Source organism: Sphaerodactylus townsendi, linkage group LG05 (genome assembly GCF_021028975.2).
Source record: "Sphaerodactylus townsendi isolate TG3544 linkage group LG05, MPM_Stown_v2.3, whole genome shotgun sequence".
NCBI classification, from domain to species: domain Eukaryota; kingdom Metazoa; phylum Chordata; class Lepidosauria; order Squamata; family Sphaerodactylidae; genus Sphaerodactylus; species Sphaerodactylus townsendi.
In genome coordinates, this window is record NC_059429.1 from 95,171,213 (window position 1) to 95,195,559 (window position 24,347).

The window sequence follows — 24,347 nt, forward strand, 5'->3', positions numbered from 1 at the left end:
GCTTCTGTAATAGGATCACATCAATCCTGCTCAGATATTTACAAAAGTAAGAACCCTGGGACTTATTTCCCCATCCAGAAATGTTCCATGACATGATGGAAAGGATGACTGAGTTCTGGCGTCATTCAATAGTGCCTAAATCCGAGATTCCAGGGGCATCATGTTGAATACAGCCATTGTTATATGATCTTGTTGTTGCAGGGATAGAAGACACTGCCAAGGATCCCAACTTCAAAACAGAATTCCCATTCAAGATGTTTTCTGGGGCATCCAGATTGATCTGATGGCTGCAGGAATGATGTATTTCAGCTGACAGTTGATTACAGTTTCCTGGGTCGGTTGAAGTGAAGATTACAAGGTTCATAGTATGTTCAGACCTGGGGTAAATCTCTGGAGTCTGATTCTCTATAGCCACAATCGAGGGTTGCATGAGTAAGCTTAGGTTGGTAAACTTAGTAGTGGTAAATTCTAATCTAGATTAAGTGTGATGACTTTTTGCTCAGAGCTTAGAAGGTCCTGAAGCCCCACAGGGACCTCTTATTCTAAGGTACCGGGGTCAAGTTGTAGGGCAACATCCTGGCCCTCCTCATGAGTCAGGGGCACTTCAGTTAACATGGGAGAAACTGTTCTGGTCAGGAACTGTGAATGAAGGCTGAATAAATTCCAGTTCTTCAAGCTCCTTGGCCCAGGATTTCCTGGGGGGTGTGCGTGGGTAGGGGAATTTATCCTGCTAAGCACCCTCATCGATCTAAGGTCGATCTGAGGAGCAGCAGAGGTGTAGGAGGTTAAGAGCTCATGTATCTAATCTGGAGGAACCGGGTTTGATTCCCCGCTCTGCCGCCTGAGCTGTGGAGGCTTATCTGGGGAATTCAGATTAGCCTGTACACTCCCACACATGCCATCTGGGTGACCTTGGGCTAGTCACAGCTCTTCTGAGCTCTCTCAGCCCCACCCACCTCACAGGGTGTTTGTTGTGAGGGGGGAAGGGCAAGGAGATTGTAAGCCCCTTTGAGTCTCCTGCAGGAGAGAAAGGGGGATATAAATCCAAACTCCTCAAAAATCCAAACTCCTCAAATATCCATATCCAGGAGTTGGCAACTCTTGATTAGATGCTCTAGGAGGTTGGAAAATATTTGCAGAGTTAGTAGCACTTGATGGGTGAGAGTGATTGGAGGGTAGCAAAACTGGCGAACCTTCAGGTAGCAAAGGGTGACCATCCAGTCTGTGATGGACAGGGGTTCCAAGAGCTGAGTGGGGAAAATTCCTAGAACCTTGCAGATCCATAGATTGTAAAGTGATTTCAATGTCAGCAGATGACAGCAAGTTAACAAGAGTGGTATCCAAAGAGGTTGTTATTACATGTTGCATTCTGGCAATCTTTTTTGTTGTTGTTAAGAGTGCTAAGCTCTTCCACTCATCCATGAGGTTCTCAACACTTACAGATTCAGGCGGAGTCTGTGTTGTGGGGCTGGGGTCTATAACCCCTTCGTTCTCACTGGCTGGGATCACTAATTTGGGAACCTTGCTGTTCCTAAAGATCCTCATGAACAAGGTATCATAATGTCTAGCAAAGTACTCTTTCTGGCTAAGAAAAAAGCAGGACAACCAGGAGTTTCAAAATCTAAAATCATCCTGTAATGGTGGTCATAATATGGTAGATGTTCGAAAGACTTAATGTCATGGGTCATTTTGAACTGCAGAGGGAGGAGGAGATGCAAAAAAACATACCCCATGGACAAAAATCCTTCCATCCACGGAAACACTATAGTGGATCCAAGCCAATTAGTAATGAGGAAAAGACAATCTTTACAAAATCAGTGTTGCTTTTATTGATTGATTGATTGATTGATTGATTGATTGATTGATTGATTGATTGATTGAATGGTTTATATATTCCATGACTCAGTTCCAAGGTTGAAAACAAGTTCTGGTGCCTGTAGTGTGTCTCCAGGAGAAAGTAAGATCAATTTAGATCCAACATGTCTGACTTGAATGTAGGATAAGACTATATAATAGATAACCCCTTATACACTGTTGGGCTAGCTAAAGGCTACAAAAATTTTAGTTCTCCAATTGGGGGTGGGAGGACATTAGAAGCAGTGCCACAAAACATAGATCTTCATTTTAAAAAACTTACAAGCTGTGAGAAATGACAACACACCCCAAGACTGACAACCACTAAGAATAGAATGACAGAGCCATTGTTGCTTGTACGCTCATTTCCTGTGCCCCACTTCACCCAATGTAGACTCTCTGCAGTCCTTTGGACACTCCCAAAGCCTGTCTGATTAAAAACATGAATGGGACAAAAGAAATGAGTGTGTGCATCATGGGCAACAATAAATCTATTACACTACATTGACACCAGTATCTCCATTTCAATCAATCCCAGAACAGTCGATCTTGCAACAAGCAAGCTCCTTCCTTCCCTTTTCCATCGCCAAATCAGGTTATTAGTCCCTTTTTGACATTTCTCCAAGATAATTCAATGTGCAATTAACGTTAAAGTGTCCTGAGGCTTCTATGTTTCTCTGGCAGTGTCACTTGATCGTATGCATTCAGCACAGTGTCACAGAACTAAATATGGCAAGGCTGCATTTCAGGCAAAAAGCTGAGGAATGAGCCAGACACATATCACTCTTTTCATTTTATTTTGCATTACCACTGCCACACTCACTATCAGCAAGGCCTTCTGTTGTGAGACTTATATAGCAGAGTTTGCATAATAATGAGCCAGAGCCAGTTGTCTACTGTAAATGATGTTTACTAGCTACAAGATAGGGTAGGGGAACTTGAAGGCAAAATAAAAGGAAAATATCTTTCTAACTGACTAGCTTCATTAGCTAGTTCTCAGCTTGACTAACAGACTACTAGAGAGCATGTGCAGAGAGTAACAAAGAATATAAATCTATAGCCTACGTGCAGACATGCATGTAGCCCATGCCACGTCTGCTTGACCAATAGGGATCAATTACCTGGTCAGTGACTTCTGACCTCACTAATTAGCATGCATCAATTAACTCCTTCATTGCTGGATTGTGTGACTGGCACTTGCCAAATCCCAACACCTTCCCAGTTTTTAACCTGCTTTTTCTGTATAATCCCCCCATCATAAGGTGAATCTTTAACTATAATAACTATTATATTTATTTAACTATAATTATTATTACCCCAAATCCTTGTGCCAAGGTGGCAGACAATATCCAACTTACATTCCTCATCAGGAAGAATAAAGGATTCAGGGGTCCTTTCAGGCAACGGGGGAGGGGAAGAAGAGCAATCCCGATAATCTTCTAGAATGTTGCATGTGATAGACGAGACAAAATATTACCATTAATTCACTTTTTAAAAAAACGTTAGTTTCTGTACTTGTTCTGTTAGACTGTCATGACTGTCTACAACCTGAAGGTACTCTTTTGGAACAAGAGCAGGATATGAATAACAAGACAACTTGATTTTCCTCAACTAATTCTCACAGAACTTGGTTGACAAATGATTTAGTAGCCTGTTAACCAAAATGTTTCCACTAACAATAAACACAAATAAATCTTCGAAAGTAGGGCATGTTATGGGAGGGAAGATGTAACATGATTTTGTCAGTTCTAAGAAACTAAGCAAGGTTGATACTTGGGTGGGAAGACCAAGGAAAGCAATGGTAAACCATGTCTGTGGCTCACTTGCAGTTAAAATGCCTTGCTTGGGTCCCCATGTTGGTTGCCATTTTATGGCACTTACAAATATACATATGGCATTTTTTCCATTATAAAGCAAGCAGCTATGGTAATTGGTCAGAACAGCTGACAGAAACATCAGAAGAATCTATACCTGATCTGGGTCTCTGTAGCTTCATACCCTGTAAATTAATAAAAGAATACTTTATTACCTTAGCCAAAAATACTGTTTTGAATGTGTTCCCAGACAAAGGGGACCCTGTTTGGAAGACAACCCTGAGAATCCATTTTTCCCTCTAAGAAGCCCCCTCTTCCTGTAGCTAATGTTCAATATCTCTGGACATCTCTCTGTCTGTGATATTGTTCCACACCGTGTTGCTCTTCCAGAGCTACGCACAAGTCACTCAGTTCTGTTCATTGGACTATTCCACTCCAAGATCAGGTGACTATAACCCATACTCCCCGATTTCCTCATCTATTCCAGACTTATCCCTTCGCAACTGTTTATATCCTAGGACTGTGCGTGTGTTCTGCTGCATTTATTTTATTGTGTGCTTATGCACCCCATTATCCCTTAATAAAATTGTTAAACCTTATTTGCTCTCCTGTGAGTTTCTTGCAAAAGCTGACTACCATATAAATAGGTAATCAAGGTCCTGAGTTTGCCTGACTTTTTGCTAAGCCAAGAGTCTGCTCTTGCTGATTCCCCACTTTAAAAGGGAGAGACTTCCCACCTCTTTGCGTAACAAATGTTAAGTGAGTAGTTGATGAACAGCAAGTAAGACCCCCAAACATTTATGTGCTATGAAAGGCAGAAATCTGAAGACCTGTGTAGCAATGGTGCTGGAGGAAATGTATAAAGTCTAATTAGCTACCTTGCTTGGCCTCAATCTCACAAAGTCATCAGATAATTTCATCTGAAGCATTCCATTCCAGTCCTCAGATCTTACAGTTTTTTCATTCTTGGAAAGTGATTGGTGGGTTGAAGCAGCCAATGAAAAGTCATCTGTAAAGTTTAAAATAAAATAGATTGTTTATAACTTTCTGGATAGCAGAATTAGCTAAGCAATAAATGATAGCCACTTCTTAAACAAAGAGTTCTGCCATCCACATAATGATATCCACTTGGCAACTTGAGCTTACCTGTTTCTTCAGGTATAATAAAAGACTCAGGGGTTCTCTCAGGCAGTGGGGGAGGAATGTCTGCATCCAATATGGGAGATCCTGTTAATTAAAAAACAACTGAAAATTGTTTCTGAAAATATCTAACTTACCAAAGTACCACAGGCTTGAGTCTACCTGTTATGGTCTTCCTAGACCTTGAATGTATTTTCACAGGTGTTCACACTGACACTGCAGCATAAGTTGATTATGAACCTATGATATTACATTATACCCTCTCCATCAACTGGAGATAGATAGCAGGAAACTGCTAAGTGTGTGACCTACTTTGAAGCTCTTCTCCTTCAAATGTATAGTTATTGTCCCACTGGTGTATTACAAAGAAAGAAAGCTTTAAAAGTGGCAGACCAAAATATTTGCCATCAAGTGGGAAAGTACTAACTGTACTTTTGGTACAGTTAGTATACAGCCTACAACTTCATTCAGGTGAACTGATGAAAATCCACCATTCTGGGGCAAACTTCTGATATTTCAATGTTATTAAAATGTCAGACATGTATCAGGGATATGGTTCACATATATTGCACATCATATACATAATTCCAGAGTGTGATATGTGTTCCAAATCCTGCTGTATGAAGTATGAAAGGATTTAAATGCTTGCTTACATGCTGTTTAAAAATGTGAGACTACCAGATGGCAATCTTCATATTTGATGTCTGAGACAATTTCATTCAAGGGAGTCAGAGTAACCTAGATAGTACATCTTATTTTCATTGCTCATTATTGTTTCCAATTAAACTGGAATTGGAACTTTTGAGTCTTGTAGTACATTAAAGCACTTTAAATATCAACAAGATTTCCACGGTATAAGCTTTCAAGAGTCAAAGCTCCAGACTCTCAAAGACTTATACCCTAGAAATATTGTCTGTAAGAAGTACTAGACTTAAATATAGTTTTTGTACTGCAGACCAACATGGCTACCCACCTGAAACTAAGATGCAGAGGACGCTAGGGAGCAATTACCTAGATGGCATTGGACAGCCTGGAATTCCAATCCTCCACCAGCTCATCAAAGGTGCCAGGGGACCCAGGATCCCACAGAGCATTCAGGAAACCAATAGGATCCATAAGTCTCCGCAGGTGGGCTTAAATCAACCTGTCGCGTAGCAAGGTTGCCTAGCAGAAAACGTTCTGACCCTTAGATTGAGTTATGTCTTGGTAGGCCCCCAGTATTTTCTACATAAGCTGCAGAAACTGGAGATAAAGACACTGTAGGAAAAATTCCCTGAGAGCCTGAGAATGTGGCATCCATTTAGTCTTTTGAAAATTAAATAACAGTCATACAGACCCCTCACAAGTGCTGGTAATACAGCCTCTCAAACTTACCCTGGCAGGCTGATTCCACTGTATCTAATAGGTGGTTATTCTGGGCCTGAGGACCACCCTGCTGTGATCTAGGCCTTGTGCTGTCAGAGGGGTGTACTGTGGAGTCCTCAGGAGGAGAAACATGGATAATGGTTTCATGCAAATTCACAGTAAGTTCAGCAGGTGTTGGGGAGCATGGATCATCCAAAGAGAGCGAAGAAAAGTACGGATCCTCAGTTGACCAAGTAGTGGTCTGGTGGTGCAAGTTCCTATGCATATAATGCTGGGTTTGGTTTGATAGTTTATTGGAAAAGGTTCTGTCAACATGAAGCTTGAGGCCAAAAGGGGAGCCTGAGTCCTTTCTGGTTAGTGCTTGGGATGTTCTCTCAAAAGAAGTTGATTTAGTCCGTGACAGAGATGCCTTTGGATCTAAGCTTAACCCATTTTCACAGGCTGGTCTCAAAGCGAGAGGCAACTCTTCCCAAAAAATACTGTTGAAGTCCAAACTATGATGTTTATGGAGTGGCTGTCTTGCCAATGAAGAATTATATTCTGTTGTCATAGTCATGTTTCTGCTGCCACTGAAGTTCAAGGCTTCAATTGAAAGGGCTTGTCTGACTGATGGAGAGGCACCACCCCTGAGTCTGCTGTGGATGTTTAAGCCCCAGATGTCATGACTGTAACATCGAGCTTTCTCCTGTTCCTCTTGCACTGAACTAGAATAAAGGACACCATTTCAGAGCTATAAAAAGGCAACAATTCCTTTCTCTCTTTTCAGCAGCAAGCCACAGTTGTCTCGGTATTATGTTAAGCCTTCATTTCAGCACTTGGATGCTGCTTTGGGCAACATTTTTAATGCATATTTTGTAAAACAATAAAACACAAAAGCAAGGCCTCTGCTTTTAGACAAACCAATCAATATATTTATCCACTGCTGGAAATACTTCCATATGACATGCAATCAGAGCAATCGATGTGATCAGAAGCTGCTGGTGCTTCTGTCACATAAAAGCATTTCCAGTAATTTCTTATTAAAAAGGCAGGTTCTTACTAATCATTAACATGTTTGCCTTATTGATCCCACCACACAAAATATAAGACAGCTTTCTGGGCATGTGGAAGAATGGAGACTTCCAAATTATACAGAATTCTTTAACAGGTAGAATGCAAAAGACAGACAATTTCCAGTGACAGATCAAAATTGGCTTACATTACTTCTCATATCAGACAGATAATAGCCAATTTCATAGAAAAGAGGATACTGTGCCAATATTATAGGATTGGCTATATAATGTCTGTTATTTCCAACTACTTTTCAGACACTGCACAGCCTATAAAAATGATGCAGCCCTTGTCTATGGGATACACAGAAAGGTTGAAGGCAGCAGGAAAAGAGGAAGACCCAAGATAAGATGGATTGACTCAATAAAGGGAGCCACAGCATAAAGTTTGGAAGACCTGAGCAAGGCTGTTAATCATAGGATGTTCTGGAGGTCACTAATTCATAGAGTTGCCATAAATCAGAAGTGACTTGATAGCACTTAACATACACACACAGATTGTACTCAGTGTACATACAAGTAGTGGGAATGGTGTAGGAAAAATTACGGTCCAGCAAGATGAGGTCAAAATAAATAGTTTTTCAGCAACATATATATGGTCCTCTCTTGGGCTACAACAACCCATCTAAATTCAGAAAATAGGGCCACCCAGAACAGGACCTCAGAGGAGGACTTAGCAATCAGATAGGGTTCATATGGGGTTAGGTGGTCCTTAATGCATGCTGTTCCCAAGCCATATAAGACTTTAAAGGTCAACACCAACACTTTTTATTGGGCCTGGAAACAAACTGGGAACCAGTGTAGATTGGTCAAGACTGAATTCTCTTCAACTGGTCAAATTTGCTGTCTTTCTATTGTTAAGTACGAATTGTGAAAACATTTGAGCCACTTCTAAGCCTTGTTGGTTTCAAGGGGAGGGATCAATATATAAGAACAAGCCAGCTGGATCAGACCAAAGTCCATCTAGTCCAGCTCTCTGCTACTCGCAGTGGCCCACCAGGTGCCTTTGGGAGCTCACATGTAGGATGTGAACGCAATGGCCTTCTGCGGCTGTTGCTCCCGAGGTATATGTTGAATACATCGCTGAAATACCCCAAGTGCTTAAAGTTGCCCGGACTTTGCCCTGTGTTTAAGGAGTTTCAGGAGTCAACTTTTTTTTACCTGCTCTGTGGTTTCTGTAAAGAAGTTTCTGTATGAGAAATGAGTGTCCTGGCTGTTGGATGGCTTGCTTGAGTCTGTGAAAAGGTAGGAAAACAACCTGATGTTAACTTTCATGGTGAGAAAGGTACTTGAACTCCAAGGGTGAATCTTATCTGCCAGAGCAAAGCAGAGTCACTGTACTCTCAAGTACCTTGTTGATCTGGATCTATTTTTGAGCTACTCCTCAATGCTTTTGTAAAGATTTTTTTTAATTCTGGTAAAGATGGCGGTGATAACTGCAAGCTATGGGAGGTCTCGTGCACAGCTGTATGCTATGACATGATCCTCCCTTGCTGTGCTCCACATTTCATCTCTGGATTATATTCAATACCAGTTCTTACATTTTACTCACCATACAAAGGTTGTTGGAAAGCTACTCCTATGAAGCATGTTAGTGGACAATCATAGGGTGACCAACTCTCTGGGAAAATCTAGCCTGGTCTCTTCTTCTATCTTTCTCTAAAATCAGTGGAAGAAGCTTTTTACAGAATAGAGACAAGCATTTTCACCTACTGTCAGACTGCTGTGAATCAAAGAAAATCCATCTAATTGAAAAAAACTGGCAGCACTACACAGTCGAAATGGCAAAGGGCTGCTAGTCCTGATGCCACACTGAAGATTTCCAACAGCTTCTGCGCAGTAGATGCCATATGGGAATCAACCCTGGAAACAGGGATCATATATTTCCCCTGCTGAGTGCCTGCCCTCCTCTAAGTAAACTGCCACTTCCATCCAAAATGGTGATAAAAACATTTAACTGTATCATATACATCAGAAGAAAGACAAGAAAATAGTGATCTAGGATTCTTTACGAGTCTGGCTAGGCTTAACAGCGTTACTGTAGATACCACCCGTAGTTAAGGTTGGGTCATATTTAAAAGAGATTGGGCCCGCAGCAGATGGACATGGAATAAGAGGAGCCAGCACCATTAACTGGGATAATCAACAGCCAGCATTATCAATATCAGCAAGACAAGTAATAGCATCAGCCAAGGGCAAAATTCAGCTACAGTGTGGGCAAATGATGGGATGCAGAAGAGTTAGGCCTCCTCTTTCCATCCATCCTTGTATGCTGGGCAAGACCACCCTGGCTGTGAGCAGTCAAGTAACATACTGCCCAGGATCTCACCAAGCATTTACTGATACTCAAGGAAGATATGCCATTTCCATTCTCCTTAGCCTTGGGACAATGGCACTTCCTAAGAGGTTCCTGACCCAGTTCCATGACAGGCACTCTAACTCTAGAGTTTCTGGTCTGAGGAATTCCCCATTCAAATTATGCCTCTTCTAGGATTGCTGGTCCTCATCTAGGATTGCCAGTCCCCCATCAGACTGATACCATATAGTTTCTGGCAATTCCTAGAGACATGTGATGTTATTTGCAGATTTTTCCTCATGTCCCTCCCCCACTCTCCTGCTGGTGGCCTGGCAATCCTATGCTCGTAACCATATGACTTTGATAACTTAAGGCAACAATCTCTTTAGAGTCTGGGAAAGTCCATTCCCATGATTACTAGAATAAAATCAGCCCCTGAAAGGCAAACACTTCCTACTTGGCTGCCCAAGAAGCAACCAACCTGTGCCAAGAACTACTGCTTCTCTCCTCCAGGGACACTTAGCTGATGACTTGTGGCTTCATCTCATTGCCTGACTTGTGGGGAATGCTGCCCACCAGGAATAGATTGAAGGGATACTTTGTCCAGAATTGGTCAAAGAGATGGAGGATGGCATGACATTGCCTTATATGACCTCCTTCTCTGTCACCCCCACCATGTGGATGTGCTCTCCTGGACATGTCCATGGCCACATTCTCATGAGCTTGGAGTCAAAACCATCATGTTAGCTTGAGAAGTGTAGGTTTACTTTCTATATTTTAACCAAGAATCAGTTTCCACAGCTCTGTTTTCTGATTAGGCATCTGTTCAAGGGCAAGGTGGTCTTCAAGCAAAGGGAATAATAGCTGAGATCTGCCAAACCACATCCTGGTAATTAAATGCTTTCTGTGACAACTTGGCCTCATACCTTTGTCAAACCACACAACTTCCTTCAGCATGTCGGAAAGAAACTGCCCCTTCGAGCTGTAGCTGGAGGTCTCTGTGAACACCACAACTAGCAAAAAAGGGAGGAGGTGGGCAGACTGCGGTTGACAGAGTGCAGTCTTCAAGCTAGAGAATTAGAAGTCACTCCCTTTCCCCTTATTATTTATCATATGAGGGTGAAAATGGTGTAGTGAGTGTAGAGTGGCAGAATTGGCAACTCTTATGCATTATATCCAACCAAGCACAAAGAAGAAATTCAGACAAGGGATAGGAGGATCAGGTATACATGACACAGTGGCTTGTTCTTGACCCTTAAACTTGAGTTGCATTAAGTGCGAATGAGGCTTTTGAGTTATTTCCTGTTCCATTTTCTGTTTAGTTTTACCATAGGTAGGGAAGCAGTTATTGAAATATTCATAGACTTCTGCACAACTTCAGGTGCTACTTGTATAGCAGTTACAGTAGCTAATAGATTTACCAATATGAAATGTTGCATTTGTACTTTAATAAAGCAGTTTCCTCTCTTGGGTGGAAATATGCTTTTGTTCCAGAATATGACTTGGGAAATGTGCAAATGTACTGCATCTGTAGCCAGACACAGCATAAACTCTTACCTCCACAGATATGGTACCAGAAGGATTAGAGAAAGTTTCCAGCTGCCTTTTAAAGAGCTCAAGCACAGCATCATAAACCAACCTATATTGCTCCTGAAAAATGAAAAATCACGTAGAGAGATTTATCAGTTTTGCCTAGTCATGTCTGTACTTTATAGAGGTCTGAGTTGTCCAATGTAGAAAAGGTAAGGGAACAAGAAAGTAGTTGTACTTTCCAAACTCAAGGTCAGGGAAGTCAGTTTAATAAGCAGATGTGATTTCATGCTGAGTTTTGGCAATGGAGAAGAGGGCATTGAACATTCTTCATTCCTCTATTTCCTGAACAGGAACTTGTTTATGAATAAAGCACTATAAAAAACAAATCTGAATTCAAGATTAATCCATGAATTTCAAACAGGCATTTTTGAGATAGATTATTGTCTATATTCCACAGAAAGGTAATAGTTCGGTTAGTTCAGGTGCAACAGCTGAGAAAGTCATATGCTTCCTCATTAGAATAGAGTCCCAAATGAATATGAGAATTATCATTCACTTTTATGCACTGCCTTTATCAAAACCAGTACTTTTTGTGCATTATTGAACATGATACTTTGATACAAGAGCATTTATGCCAAAATGTATTTTTACTTTCAAACTTTAAGCAGATGGGGGAAGCAGGGCTAGGTAGGCACTAGGACTCAGATGGAGCATTCTACAACAAAGTCTGGCATGCTTTGTTCTGTGGCAGATGAATATACAACCCTACCATCATCTTTCTGTGGAACAGAGTATAGTAACAATCAGCACCTGAAGCCTCTTTACGTGGCACTTTGTTTGGCATATATACTCTCCAAGTGCATTACCCTTAAAGCACTTTGGTATCTTGAACTCTGAACTCCCCACCCTTTTTCCCTAGCAGCTTCAACACCTGCTTATTTGATGTTTCCTAGGATGCTTCTGGTGTGAAAAGGAATCTGTAACGTAATTATCTTACCAATACTAAAACACTAAGGGATGGACTGTCTGACAATGAACCCTCCACCACTAAGAGAAGAGGATGCATGAAGTGAGTCCTGCTTCCCCATTGGTGGTGGGCATTTCATCCCAGCCCTGGAGCAACAGCACCTCGGCCTCCCCCCACGCCCAGCAAGCCCCCTGGCCCCGTGGATCAGCTGATCCATGGGCCAAGCAAGCCCTCCCGGCCTTCCCTCCTCCCCTAGCAAACCCTCCCCCATCCTCCTCCCGGCCTCCCCCACCACCCTCAGCAAGCCCCCCAGCCTGCTGATCAGACCCCTATCTGCCCTCACCCCCCGCCCTATCTAGGCCCGTTGTATTGCTTACCCTACAGCTGGCTTTACAGCTAGTGGTCACATAAGACTTCTGCACAACTTCATAGACTTCTGCACAACTTCAGGTGCTACTTGTATAGCAGTTACAATGACAATGTGGGACAAGCAAGCTTTCTAAAACCCTCAGTTAGGATACCAACAAGAACAATTTTCTGAGCATACCTGAGTTTGCACTATTAAAGGCCTCTGGGTACGCATTTCTTGAATCAGGTTAAAAATGCTGAAGTTCATTGGGAGAATCTTAGGAGAGATAAAAATTTTAAAGTTGCTGATGAGGAATTCATAGCCCATACACAGCCTTTCATTCTGTACTGGCAATGCATCTCCACTTATATTTTGGGTTCCTACAAGAAGCTTAACTGATTAATCATTCCTCCTTCTTACATATGCCATTCTGATAAAAAAAATCCCTCCTTTAGTAGTAATATTGAACACCACACATTTTTCTAAGTATCGAATTTAAGCTAATACTGATAGCTGGTTCATTGTCATGGCCCATATGGGCAGTCTAAACAGTTTGTTGCTTAGAGGTTTCAGGAGAAAATACTCACCCCATCTTTTACCAAGGTCCAAGTATAATCAACAGCACAAATGACTCCTGTTCTTCCACATCCAGCACTAAAAGATAAAGGAATTGTTGAGAGAAGGCATGAACAGTTTTTATTTATGTTCATTATTTTATATTTGTCTCTGTTTTCTCAGCCATATCAAAAGAATACATTTCAACGTTTCTTGAAAATTCTTAGTGACATTGGTTGACAAGACACAGCCAAATTTGCTGCTTAATCTCAGTTCCCTACTTGATCCTTATTAGAGAGTATTCCTCTCAGAATAAAATAAAATAGCAACAGTCTGCAACAAAGCATAAGTCTTGACACAATAATTGTCAAGCCCCTGATCCTCGGGTTGGAGGAGCCCTTCCTCTGGGCCCAGACAGGGCTTTGGGTACGGCTGCACTTCTCCACGGCTAACACAACCAAGAAAACATCATGTCTCATGTTGGAAGCCAATGAAAACAGACAGTACAAGGTTAAAAAAGGAATCCCTGCAGAATTTCCTGTCACAATCATCTGACCTGTCCGTGAACCTTAGGATTTCCCCACAAAGAACACTGATACAACATTGCACTGTGCATTGCACAAATCTGCCAACTGCCTAGAAAATTAAGGAAAATGAAAAATTAATATCATAGCTCAAATCTTGTATGTGTACATAGTGAATTAAGTTAGTACAGAGCACAGTGGGTCCCAGGACCATAATATTCTACTGGCTGAGCTCTTGCATTGGCTTCCTGGGATATTTTGGGGTACAATGTAAAGTATTTATTTCATCAATACATTTTGTACCATCATAATCTCTAAAATCAACCAAACATATATATATATATATATATATATATATATATTCAAAACTTATGGGGGACAGCAGAATATATATATATTTAAAAATCTGTTTCTGACCTTACCCCATCACTGTAGGGCATCCCTTCCTCAAATTTAGCAAACTCAACCAGTAATGTAAAACTCTGTTAACTTTTACAGAAATACATCTGTTTACTAATATATATATTTTTGCTGTCAATTATATTTAATAATGCTGTTATAAAGGAGTCTTTAATCTCATGGTCAAATAAAGTAATTTACATGTTCCATATGCAGAGAAAACAGAATTAAACTATAGCAGCATTCCATATGGCCACTGGAGCACAGCATTCCAGATGGAATCACAGAGAAAATACATACTGTGGATGGTGTGTGCACGAGTGAGCAAGAGTGCAGTCTAAGGCCAAATGGAAGTAGGGTTTGGACTTCAACCATCGTAGGTGCCCATTCCACCAGCATAAGGGGCAAATACTCTGTGGCAGGGTGCTGCACAACTGTGTGGCACTCAAACTTGGAAACTGCTGCATATGCTGGTACCCCTCCACTGCAGGAGCCCATGCTGGCATGGGTGGGGATGGTTCAGGGATATTCCCAGGGGCACAGCTGATTTAGCTTCTAGTGGAGTGACTTCTTTAGAGCTGACTTTAGTTGGTTTCTAGTGGAGCTTTGGCCTGGGAATGCCCCCTTTTTGCAGAGGACCAAAAAGAGTGGTGTAAGTCATTCCTGGCAATGGGCTTTCACTGGAGAGAAGAGGTTTTTCTCCTCTCCTGGCAACCACACTGCCAATTGCCTCTTCAGAAGTGGTGCTGCAACATCATCCCCAGCCACCACTCTATTCCTCCCACTGTTTGGATTGGATTGAGCTGGCCATTGCACACGTGGGGGTTCTAGGAACAGAATGAAGAATAGACAGAGAAAACAACCAAGGCATAAGGCTGGGTCCCATGTGTGTTTTTGCTGACAGCACTATTTCCATCAGAGGAGTGCAAATTTCTTGCCTTCCCTGACCCATTTCATCTCCAAATGCCCCAGAAGTTCATGTGGGTCCCCTGTTCCCCAAGAACAGCATTTTAGATGCAGCAGGAGTTGGAAGATGAGAAAATTGCACTTGGCTGATGGAAATCCTTCCATCAAACACTGGACCAACACTGTGGGATTTATCCATGGAGTCAGCTGGCAGAGAACATTACATTAATAGAACATGGATAAAGGATAGTTCGCACACTTGATTTCACATAGTCACTCTAAGTTCATAGGTGTATATTCAAAACTTATGGGGGACAGCAGAAAAAATGCCAGATGTCCCTTCTTTGTTAGTATAGACAATTGTATCCAGCCCAGAGCCCTCCCAGGCCTAGTGGAGTCATGGACTCATCCTGTAAGGGTCCATGCACTAGCCAACTAAGCAATGGCAGTTGACCCTTTCAGAATCAGCCAGTCAATGACAGCTATCTGTCAAAGTGTCAGCTATCTAACCATCAGCTGTCTGGAATCTCCATCCCAATGATGCAGAAAGGAAGCAGAAAGAGAGAGATTGCTCAGAAGGTGCTATTGGCCCTTGATGGGTTGAGCGACATCCCCACAGGAATTCTAGGTAAAAAGAGGCTGGTGGCATGCCTCAGTCCAGGTTGGAACAATTAAAAGATGTGAAGGAGGACTGACAAGCGCTGGTTCCCAGCTGAGAAATGAATAGAACTAGAGGAGGAAGTGATGTTCAATCCTACTCTCTCTGTGTCCAAGGCCAATGGAAGATGCTTCAGCCAAGCTAGATTCTGGTTCATGATGGTGGTAGCCTGGAACACAACAACATGGCAGAAAATGCAGGCACAGATGACCATTGATTGGCATTTTTCCACCACATCTGCCTAGCAGGCTGAAGTAACCAGACAGGAATACTGTTCTTTTAATACCAGTCCTGTGGGGGACCACAAGGGCTTCAATGTCTGAATAGCCCAACTGTCAGAACTGTTTACTTTGACTAGAGCAACATTCCAGGCCCTAAGATGGAAAAGGGTCTTTCCCAACACCAGATAACTGAGATCTTTTAGTCAGAGAAGACAGGGATTGAATCTAAGATCTTCAATACCACTGAGCTAGTATGGTGCATCCATCATACCCACCCTGAGGCAATGAGATGGAGAGAGCACACACTTCTTCGTTGTCAGCTTAGTAGCCTCACCTGCAATGTATACAGATAGGTGCGTCACTAGTGTTTGCGTGGTAGGAATGAATCTCCTGTATGAGCTGTAAAATGGGATCAATAGAGGAGGGTATATCATGGTCTGGCCAATTTCTGTAATGAAAGTGGTAGACAGTTCTGATTTCCTGTAAAAAAAACATAAAAAGGAAGGAAGCTTTAATTTAATTACATGGCTCTACATTATCTTAATGAAGGTGATGGGAAGAGGGTCAACAACCCCATGTCAAATGAAATACAACACAAAACCAAATAAAAATGTAAAGAGAATTGATCAAATAATACACACAAACGATTCCAGTTCCTTTCCTTTAAGTGGACTGGATTCTAACTAAACTTCCACCAACATAACAAAAAATTTCCTGCCTCGTCCCTCTAACTGTAGCCCACTTGGTGCTCTAAACTGGCCCTGCATGTGGAACTGGGAGTACTTCTAAGAATGCTACCTTTGAGGAGCTGGCCTTTAACTTTCTGCCTGATAACCCAAGTTTTTCCTGCATGACCACAAAACAACTTTTCCCAGCATCATTGGTGCCAGTGTGCATCATGACTGCTGACTCCTCTACAGGACAATCTATCAGCCTATCTAGTCAGCACATGATGTCTGCAACCTTCACACCAGGCAGGCAAGTCACTATGTGGTCAAAATGTCTGCCACAGACACCACTTTCAATATTTCTAATAATTGAATCGCACACCACCAAAAGACCACCTCCCCCCAATCCCAGAGAGGTACCCTCAATATTAGAGGCTATTGGTCCTTCAACCAAGGAAGAGGTCCCTTCTCAGGGATCACATCCCTCCTCTTCAAGCTGATGACTTACAACCTCAGGACTCTCATTCTCCACAACAGCAGAAGACCTTTCAGTACAGGTGTGGAAATGTTGTGGTAAGTCCTTGAAGATTTTGTTTCCAAACCTTCCTCTCTGCCTCAGCTTCTCCAGGTTGGCAACAAACCAGATCCCTGAAATCCAAGAGCTCCATACATCAAGCACACACCCACGATTTCCACCCAACAGGTTGATAATGTGGCACTCCCCATAAAACCCTGAATAGCCCTGCTTCCCTGCTGGCTTTCTTCCTTCAGAACTGGTTAACTGTTTAAAAGTATTTTAGAGTGAATGCAATAAACACGCTGGAAACTAACACTGGCAATGCATACTTTCCCTACATTGGTGATTCAACATTTTGACTCAAACACACACAGCAAATCTATCACATATCCTCATTGCTTGCACCATTTCACACTTACATTATCATTCAGGTTCACTTTCAGAGTGCGAATTGTATATTCGTTCTTCTTTTCTTCAGCCTCCTACAGGAGAAACAAACCAGGTTGACATTTTCTAACTGATAGACAACAATTATTTCCATAAACTGTGACACAGAGTATGAGCTTATAGGAAAGACAAAATGGATGTACTCACACAGGAAACAGTGAATGGGCCCCAATGGATAGGGGTCTCATCCACCTCCACCCAGTATTTCTCACATTTTTTCTGTTGAGAAAATTAAAAATCTAAGGTTATGTATCTTCCCAGGACAACATTTGCTACTTAGAAACAGTTTCATACTTGGAGATACTCAATTGCTTTTTCCCAAGTGTAGTGGCTCTCAGAGGGAACAGTTTAAAATATTTATTAAAAACAAGGAACCCAAAGTAGTTCTACTGTAGCATTCTATGCTTGCTCTGCCCCTGAAGACTTGCTGTGGGCAGCTAGTACAGCTTGGTCACCAAGCTATGTAATGTTTTTGGAGATTTGTGATAGAATCTCCCAGTGCACATTGTAACATCACCCTCTGCAGCTGAAGATGGCAAACCCTGGTTGCAGAATGAATATGAGTCCATATTTACAAGGTAAGGTTTGGAAACAAAGACCATCTTAAGTGGTACCATTACTCACTTGAGAATGGTATCTTCACTTCAGCAGTAATAAGTGGCTCCAAATCTTAGATGTGATGCTCAACATACCCTATGTAGATATGATGGGAATCTCCTTCCCACCTTCCTATTGAAGCAGAACATGTTGACTATGGACCTAACTATACAGTATACTTTCCTGGTGTCTTCCCCAGACCAACTATGGAACCACCAATAAGTCACCAACTATGGAACCACCAATAAGTCACCAACTATGGAACCACCAACTATGGAACCACCAATAACCACCCTGCGATTTTCATACTCAGAACTCATTCCTCAGATTGGGACTGTAGTAGACAGACAGTGATTAAGGCTTTCTTCCACACTGTGTTACCAGTCTGAAATAACCTTGGGGAGCTGACAGTTGCCCCACTGGGGAAATCTATGTGTACCCATCAGTACATGAAAGTGTTCCCAGCAAGGTAAATAGTGGCTCCCTGGAACCATTTTAGGCCAGGATAACAGCATGTGGAGAGCACTTAAGTTGTTTCTTCCCATATTCTGTGACTGATCCCAATATAAATTTTCCCTCCCCCATGCCTAAAATTTGAGGTCTGAGCAAAGAAGACACAAAGTATGCCTTGCAGCAGATCTGGGAGTAATGCAAAGAAAATACAACCTATGATTAGGCTAAAATGTATGTAATGAGAGTCAGAATCCTAGAAACACTGAAAAGGGGAAAAGAAGGAACAAAGGCCAGTGCTAAGTAAAACCAGGACAATGCTCTAAATTCACAGCTAAGGTGTCAGGGGGATGCTATCTAGGTGACTGAGATACATTCGCAGAATGGTGCAACTGCTTAAAATAACAAATTGTTAGAAAGATGTATGTAGATACACCTCTGTAGGTGCACAATGTGTATTGTGAATGGGTGCAAATATACCATGAAAATTCTGTTAAGGGCTCTGATAATTAAGAAGGAAATAGTGGTGGTTAATGCAGACTGGATTGTCTTGATACCACAGAGGTATCCTATACTTTGACACTATGCTCACCTTCCCCATTTCAAATTCCATGCACGCCATTATCACAACCTGGAGGGAGAAAAAGACACATCTGAGCGCCATTCTGCTCATGGAAAACAGGCCAGTTTCTCATAATGGCCTGTATCCTACAACTCCACTAAGAAAGTCTGAAGCCTTCCTCCCACATAAGGAGGCTTCCTTTAACTTGTGGCTCTTCTTCCAATGGAAGAGCCACTTAAGTTCAAGAAGGACTACTTAGGACAAACATTTCCAGCCAATAGAAGGATACTAACTAGTACAGTGGTTCTCAACCTGGGGGTCACGACCCCTTTGGGGGTCAAACAACCCTTTCACAGGGGTCGCCTAAGACCATTGAAAAGCGGTCTTTATATTTTACATATACCAATTTTATGGTTGGGGGTCACCACAACATGAGGAACTATATTAAAGGATCGAGGCATTAGGAATGTTGAGAACCACTGAACTAGTATCATTAGTTTAAAGGTGAACCAGACAGAGCTGTCAACTGAAGAACATTGTTTTGAGCAAGAAGATTCAGGGTTCTATATAAAATGCAGCCTCCTGCATCCAAAAAGATCAAATCCTAGACACAGAACAATCTACGCAAATTAATTTTGTAAAAGTTCCTAGTTTATCTGAACTATAACATGTGAGGGAGGTAGTTGGTGGGGGCTGTTTATTTGTTTTTGCAGATTTAGAGGGGTTAGGTAGGACATAGACTGGGAAAATGTTCCCAACTATTAATAATGACTTGCCTCATCTCTTGTTATATAAACCTTTGTACCTGCCATTAATCTGTGATAAAATAAATCTAACATTACTAATGAAGATTTAGGCACCACAGCCATTTTTATAATTCATGTACATGAAAGCCCATGATGGCCAGTCTAGAAAATTGAATGGAATAATGGCAGTAGCAGCAGCTGTCAGACAGGAAAAGGTATGTGGTGTCGCTGGTCACAGTAACAGGCTGAGGTAGGGCCAGTTTTGTTTTCTCCCTCTTGTTTGTTTCCTTTTAGATGTCAAAAAGTATGCACAGTGAGTTTTGATGTTACATGCTGGATTCTGCAGCTAAATTCCAGACCACACAGTGCAGTTGTGCTTCTGGCTGAAGGCCTGTCCCTTCTATAGATAAAAGCGAAAGTCAACTTATGTTTGTTTGTTAGATACTGTCAATTACAGTGCTCTGCTCTTTGTCTTTTACTCTGACAGCAAGTTAAGGCTACACCTTTAAAATACAATTGCTAAAGAAGATCCTGCAAAACACCAGTGTGATATAGACAGTATACTACCTTTAGACTATGACTGGTTGTAGATGCTATTCAGTTAACATAGTGCTTGAATAATCGGGGATGGGGGAAGTAAATGAATAATCAAATACACATGCCTCCCTTGGTAACTATACAGACTATCACAAAATACTCAATTCAGGGTGCTTTAAAGCTCTGTATGGCTTGGGACCAACATACTTTAAGGACCGTCTCCTCCCATATGTAGCTAGGCTTACACACCAATTGTCTTCAGAAGTGCTGCTGCAGTAGCCCCTGCCAACTGCAGCTAGACAGATAGTGACGCAAGATAGTGACGCAAGGTTGTGGTACCAAAACTTTGGAACTCACACCACACGGAGATTCATCTATCCCTCTTTTGGGGTCTTCTGCCAGCAGGTGAAGACTTTTTGTTTCTTCAAACATACTTCCAATAATGGCTACTGGCCCTTCTAGTATTGTTTTAATGTTTTTAACATATATAACTAATCCCCAAAAGTGGCCCCCATCTGTAGATGCCTAAATAAGTGGATTGGAGTCACATTTCCTCCAAACAGATGTGTCTTCAACAGCAGGAATCTGCTCTAGGCTCAGTTGCTGCCACAGTGGACACCTGAAGCAACTCCAGGCCTGGTCACTGTGGTGGTGGTGTGTTTACGTTTGGGGGGACTGCAGCCACAACTGGAGGGAGATGGGAACCCTCCACAAATCTTGTGGGACTTTCACTTATTATTGTATAATTTTAACAGTATTTTAAATTACTTAAATGCTTTATTTTTTTAAAAAAAAATTTTAATTGTAGGCCCTGACTGCATGGAAAGGCAGCATAAAAATATTTTCAATAAATAAGGTGCATGAAAGCTGCTTCTCTGGCTCTTCTTGAAATTCAAGTATTGCCTAACAACTTTTGGTGGCGAGGGAAACCCCTTTAAAGGGCAAACTGCCAGCATAAATAGTAGAAAGTATGCACTTTACCTGTATTTTATATTCCCAAATCATTCGCCAGAAGTCGAGAACAGTTGGGGAAAGTGGACCCTGGGTAGCTATATAGGTCCGTGGCTCATATACACCCTAAAAAAAATATTAACGTATTAATAAAATTATGCTTGCATACATAGTTTAAAAGTCCTGTACATGGTAGGGTATTTTGCATTTTCTTTTGATTATCGCAACACAAGATGAATGTCTCATTCATTTCAGCAGGAGAGCTCCACAGGGGCATGCGAGTAGCATGGAAACTGAGAGTGAAAACAAAGTTGCACTTACGCGTGACTGTTGTTCATCAAGTGTCTTCTACAAAGACATGCATGGGACTGTGCAGACATAGGCCAGCTGCAGGGACTCTGTTTCCAAACAGCCACCTTGAGCTGAGAGAAGGGCCATTTCCTGCCCAAATGGTAATATGATGGAGGCAAGAAGAGCACATCTTCCTCAGTTCTCCCTTTGTTGCTGTGGGGCTGATCAACAGTTGTAATTTTTAGAAGTCCACAGCAGGGAAAAAGAAGGAAGGCATGCCTGCACAGATGACACTTGATGAACAATAGTTACAGGCAAGTGCAACTTTGTTTTCATCTTCGTGTCTTCAGTGCAGTCCTGCATAGGGGAATTGCAAGGTCACTTACCATGGAGGTGGTTGGCAGCTGATCAGCAATGAATTGACTGTAATACTGCTCTCCCTACAGCTGCCTCACTCCCAGAATCAAAGTCAATCAAGTAGAGCCTCATGAATGTATATGGAGTCAACCAGGTTGCTCCTGGCCAGGAATACTGCTGGGGAACCTTGTGCTCTGGTGGAATGAGCCTTTATAAGAGGTGGACATACTCTTTTAGCTTTCCCATAAGATGCCTTGATTGCAGAAACCACTCACCTTGAAATGATTTGTGCTGAGACAGCCCTGCACTTCTTGGCTCCCTTGAAATACACAAACAGTTTATCTTTTCTGGATGATTTTGTCCAGTCTAAATAAAATAGCAATGTTCTCCTCATGTCTAGTCTGTGAAAGGTCTGGTCTGCTGCAAACAGAAGATTCAAGAAAAAGACTGGAAGGACAATGTCCTAGGACAAGTAGAAGCTAGATATTAGCTCTGACCTTCATGCTGTGATGAAGGACATCCTTATCCCCATAAAACTTAATGAAAGGGGCATCCGAGCAAAGTGCACTCAGCTCCCCTACCCTCGTAGCTGATGTGACTGCCATCAGAAAGGCTGTCTTGCATGACAAAAAGGACAAATTACATGTAGCTAATGGTTCAAAGAATTTATATATTGTGTTGACCCCAAGGTCAGGATTCATTGGAGAACCAGTAATTTCAATGGTGGTGACAAATTACCAGGACCTTTCAGGAACTTTTTTGTAGAAAAAAGTTTTTTGTAGAAAAAAACACCCCTGAACAGCTGAGATAATTGCCAAATGCATGTTAACTGTGCTTGTGGATAAACTCTGATCCTTCAGTTCTAGAAGCGGCAACACGCTTAGTTGGACTTTATGTATAATCATGCACTTGACCAAATGTTTCCATTTCACCAAATACAAACAGCATGCAGTTGATTTGAAAGTTGCCACCATCACCTGCAATACACAGTCAGACCAGTTCTGTATCACTGGATCAGCCACGTTGTGAGCTACAGGAGTGGTATGTTGTGATGCAACAACAGGCTCAACAGGAGTAGGTCCTCTTTCAGCGAAAACGGTCTGTATCTTCCCCTTGCCAGTTTCCACAGTGTGCAGGACCATATTCTCCTGGGCAAAAAGGGGGCTATGAGTTTTATGTCAACCAGTTTTATGTCAACAAGCAATGAAGCATGGGCTCTCTAACCTTCTGCACTGAGCCAGCTATGCTTGTATTGTTGAACTTGTCTCGGGAAATGCCTTTGTTTGTAGGGTCCCAAGGAACTGTAGGTGATTCCAATGACTCAGCTGTCCTCTTACTCTTCCTAATTCTATCTAGAACTGCCTTTGCTTGGTCACTAAACAGATTGCTTCCCTCAAAGGGGAGGTCCTCCACTGTAACCTTTGTACCTGCTGGGAGTGTAGAGGTTCTTAGTTATGAGTGGAATCTTAAGACTACTGTTGAGGCCATAGAGACCTATTGACATAATCTAATACATGCCTTAGTGCATTCAATTATTTTCTACCTAGTTGCACACTCTTCACATACCTGGCCACTGTCTTTTTGTCCTCAAGTAAGGCATCGATACATTGGGCCAGTTGGTCCCAGGAAAACGTCTGGTACTTTTCCGAAACAGTTGTAAAATTAGAGACTCTCAGCACCAATGCACCCAATGAACATACTTTTCTGCCTGTTGAATCCAATTTTTGACTTTCCTTATCCATAGGAGAGGAGTGCACTCCTGAACTATATTTGGACAGAAGCACCTCTGTAACTAGGTAATTTGGCCTCGAGTGGTGGAAAAGAAAATCACAATCCTGCTCCTTAATCCCATACATATTCTCTACCATTTTTACTGATGGTTGACTAGACACTGCCATTGCCCATATTCCCTCTGCTATATCTCTGATGCTCTTTATTAGAAGAAGGGCAAATAGGCCCACGTTGGGGATGCACAATACATTCATCATTGTATCAGACACGTTCAGATTCCATGTAAAGTAATCAAGTCTAAGGCTTTTGCTATTTTATTTAACTGTTCTGAGTATAACTTTTAACACCTTGGTTGGTGACACCAGCATGGGATCCATCTGTCAAGGGGGTGTTATCTAGGTGATTGAGATGCATTCCTAGAACCATGTAACTGCTTAAAGTTACAAACCAATGCTGCTAGAAATATATATGTAACCAGCCAGCTATATGTATTTACTGCCATCTGTGCATTCTTTCCTGGATCTTTATTTTATGGCTTCACACATTTTGTGGACAACTAGGCTTCCCCTGGTACTTCTGTCCCATGAGAACTGTATTGCATCTATTATCTCAGAGGGCAGGAAGCTAGGTGGCTCTCTCTTGAAATCTGCCACCGACCTTGGGGCACCTTAGCTCCGAAGACTGTTTTTCACAACCTCTTGGGAAAACGGGAAGGGGGGTTTCAATGGGGGATAAAGGGGTCTGTGAATGCCAGCTTCATCAGAACTGGCTTTGCCAAGTATGGTGCTTCAATACCTCTTCAATAAATGCTACTGATCAATACTTCAGAGTCCTTTTATTGGCTTAAGGTTCCAAGACCTAAC

At 42.0% G+C, this 24,347-nt stretch overlaps 1 protein-coding gene across 1 annotated transcript in view; it reads right to left on the reverse strand.

Annotated features, from left to right (window-relative positions):
- PTPN22 (protein tyrosine phosphatase non-receptor type 22) overlaps positions 1-24,347 on the reverse strand; it is a 47,215-nt gene that overhangs the window by 8,082 nt on the left and 14,786 nt on the right. The window contains exons 4-17 of the mRNA XM_048497588.1: positions 21,136-21,231; positions 18,902-18,940; positions 17,410-17,481; positions 17,235-17,297; positions 15,965-16,110; positions 12,955-13,021; positions 12,566-12,643; positions 11,076-11,168; positions 8,384-8,457; positions 6,183-6,877; positions 4,815-4,895; positions 4,547-4,677; positions 3,826-3,853; positions 3,213-3,293 (exon numbers count right to left, since the gene is read on the reverse strand). Coding sequence (XP_048353545.1) covers positions 3,213-3,293; positions 3,826-3,853; positions 4,547-4,677; positions 4,815-4,895; positions 6,183-6,877; positions 8,384-8,457; positions 11,076-11,168; positions 12,566-12,643; positions 12,955-13,021; positions 15,965-16,110; positions 17,235-17,297; positions 17,410-17,481; positions 18,902-18,940; positions 21,136-21,231 — 1,744 coding nt within the window. The remainder of the gene's footprint in view (positions 1-3,212; positions 3,294-3,825; positions 3,854-4,546; positions 4,678-4,814; positions 4,896-6,182; positions 6,878-8,383; positions 8,458-11,075; positions 11,169-12,565; positions 12,644-12,954; positions 13,022-15,964; positions 16,111-17,234; positions 17,298-17,409; positions 17,482-18,901; positions 18,941-21,135; positions 21,232-24,347) is intronic.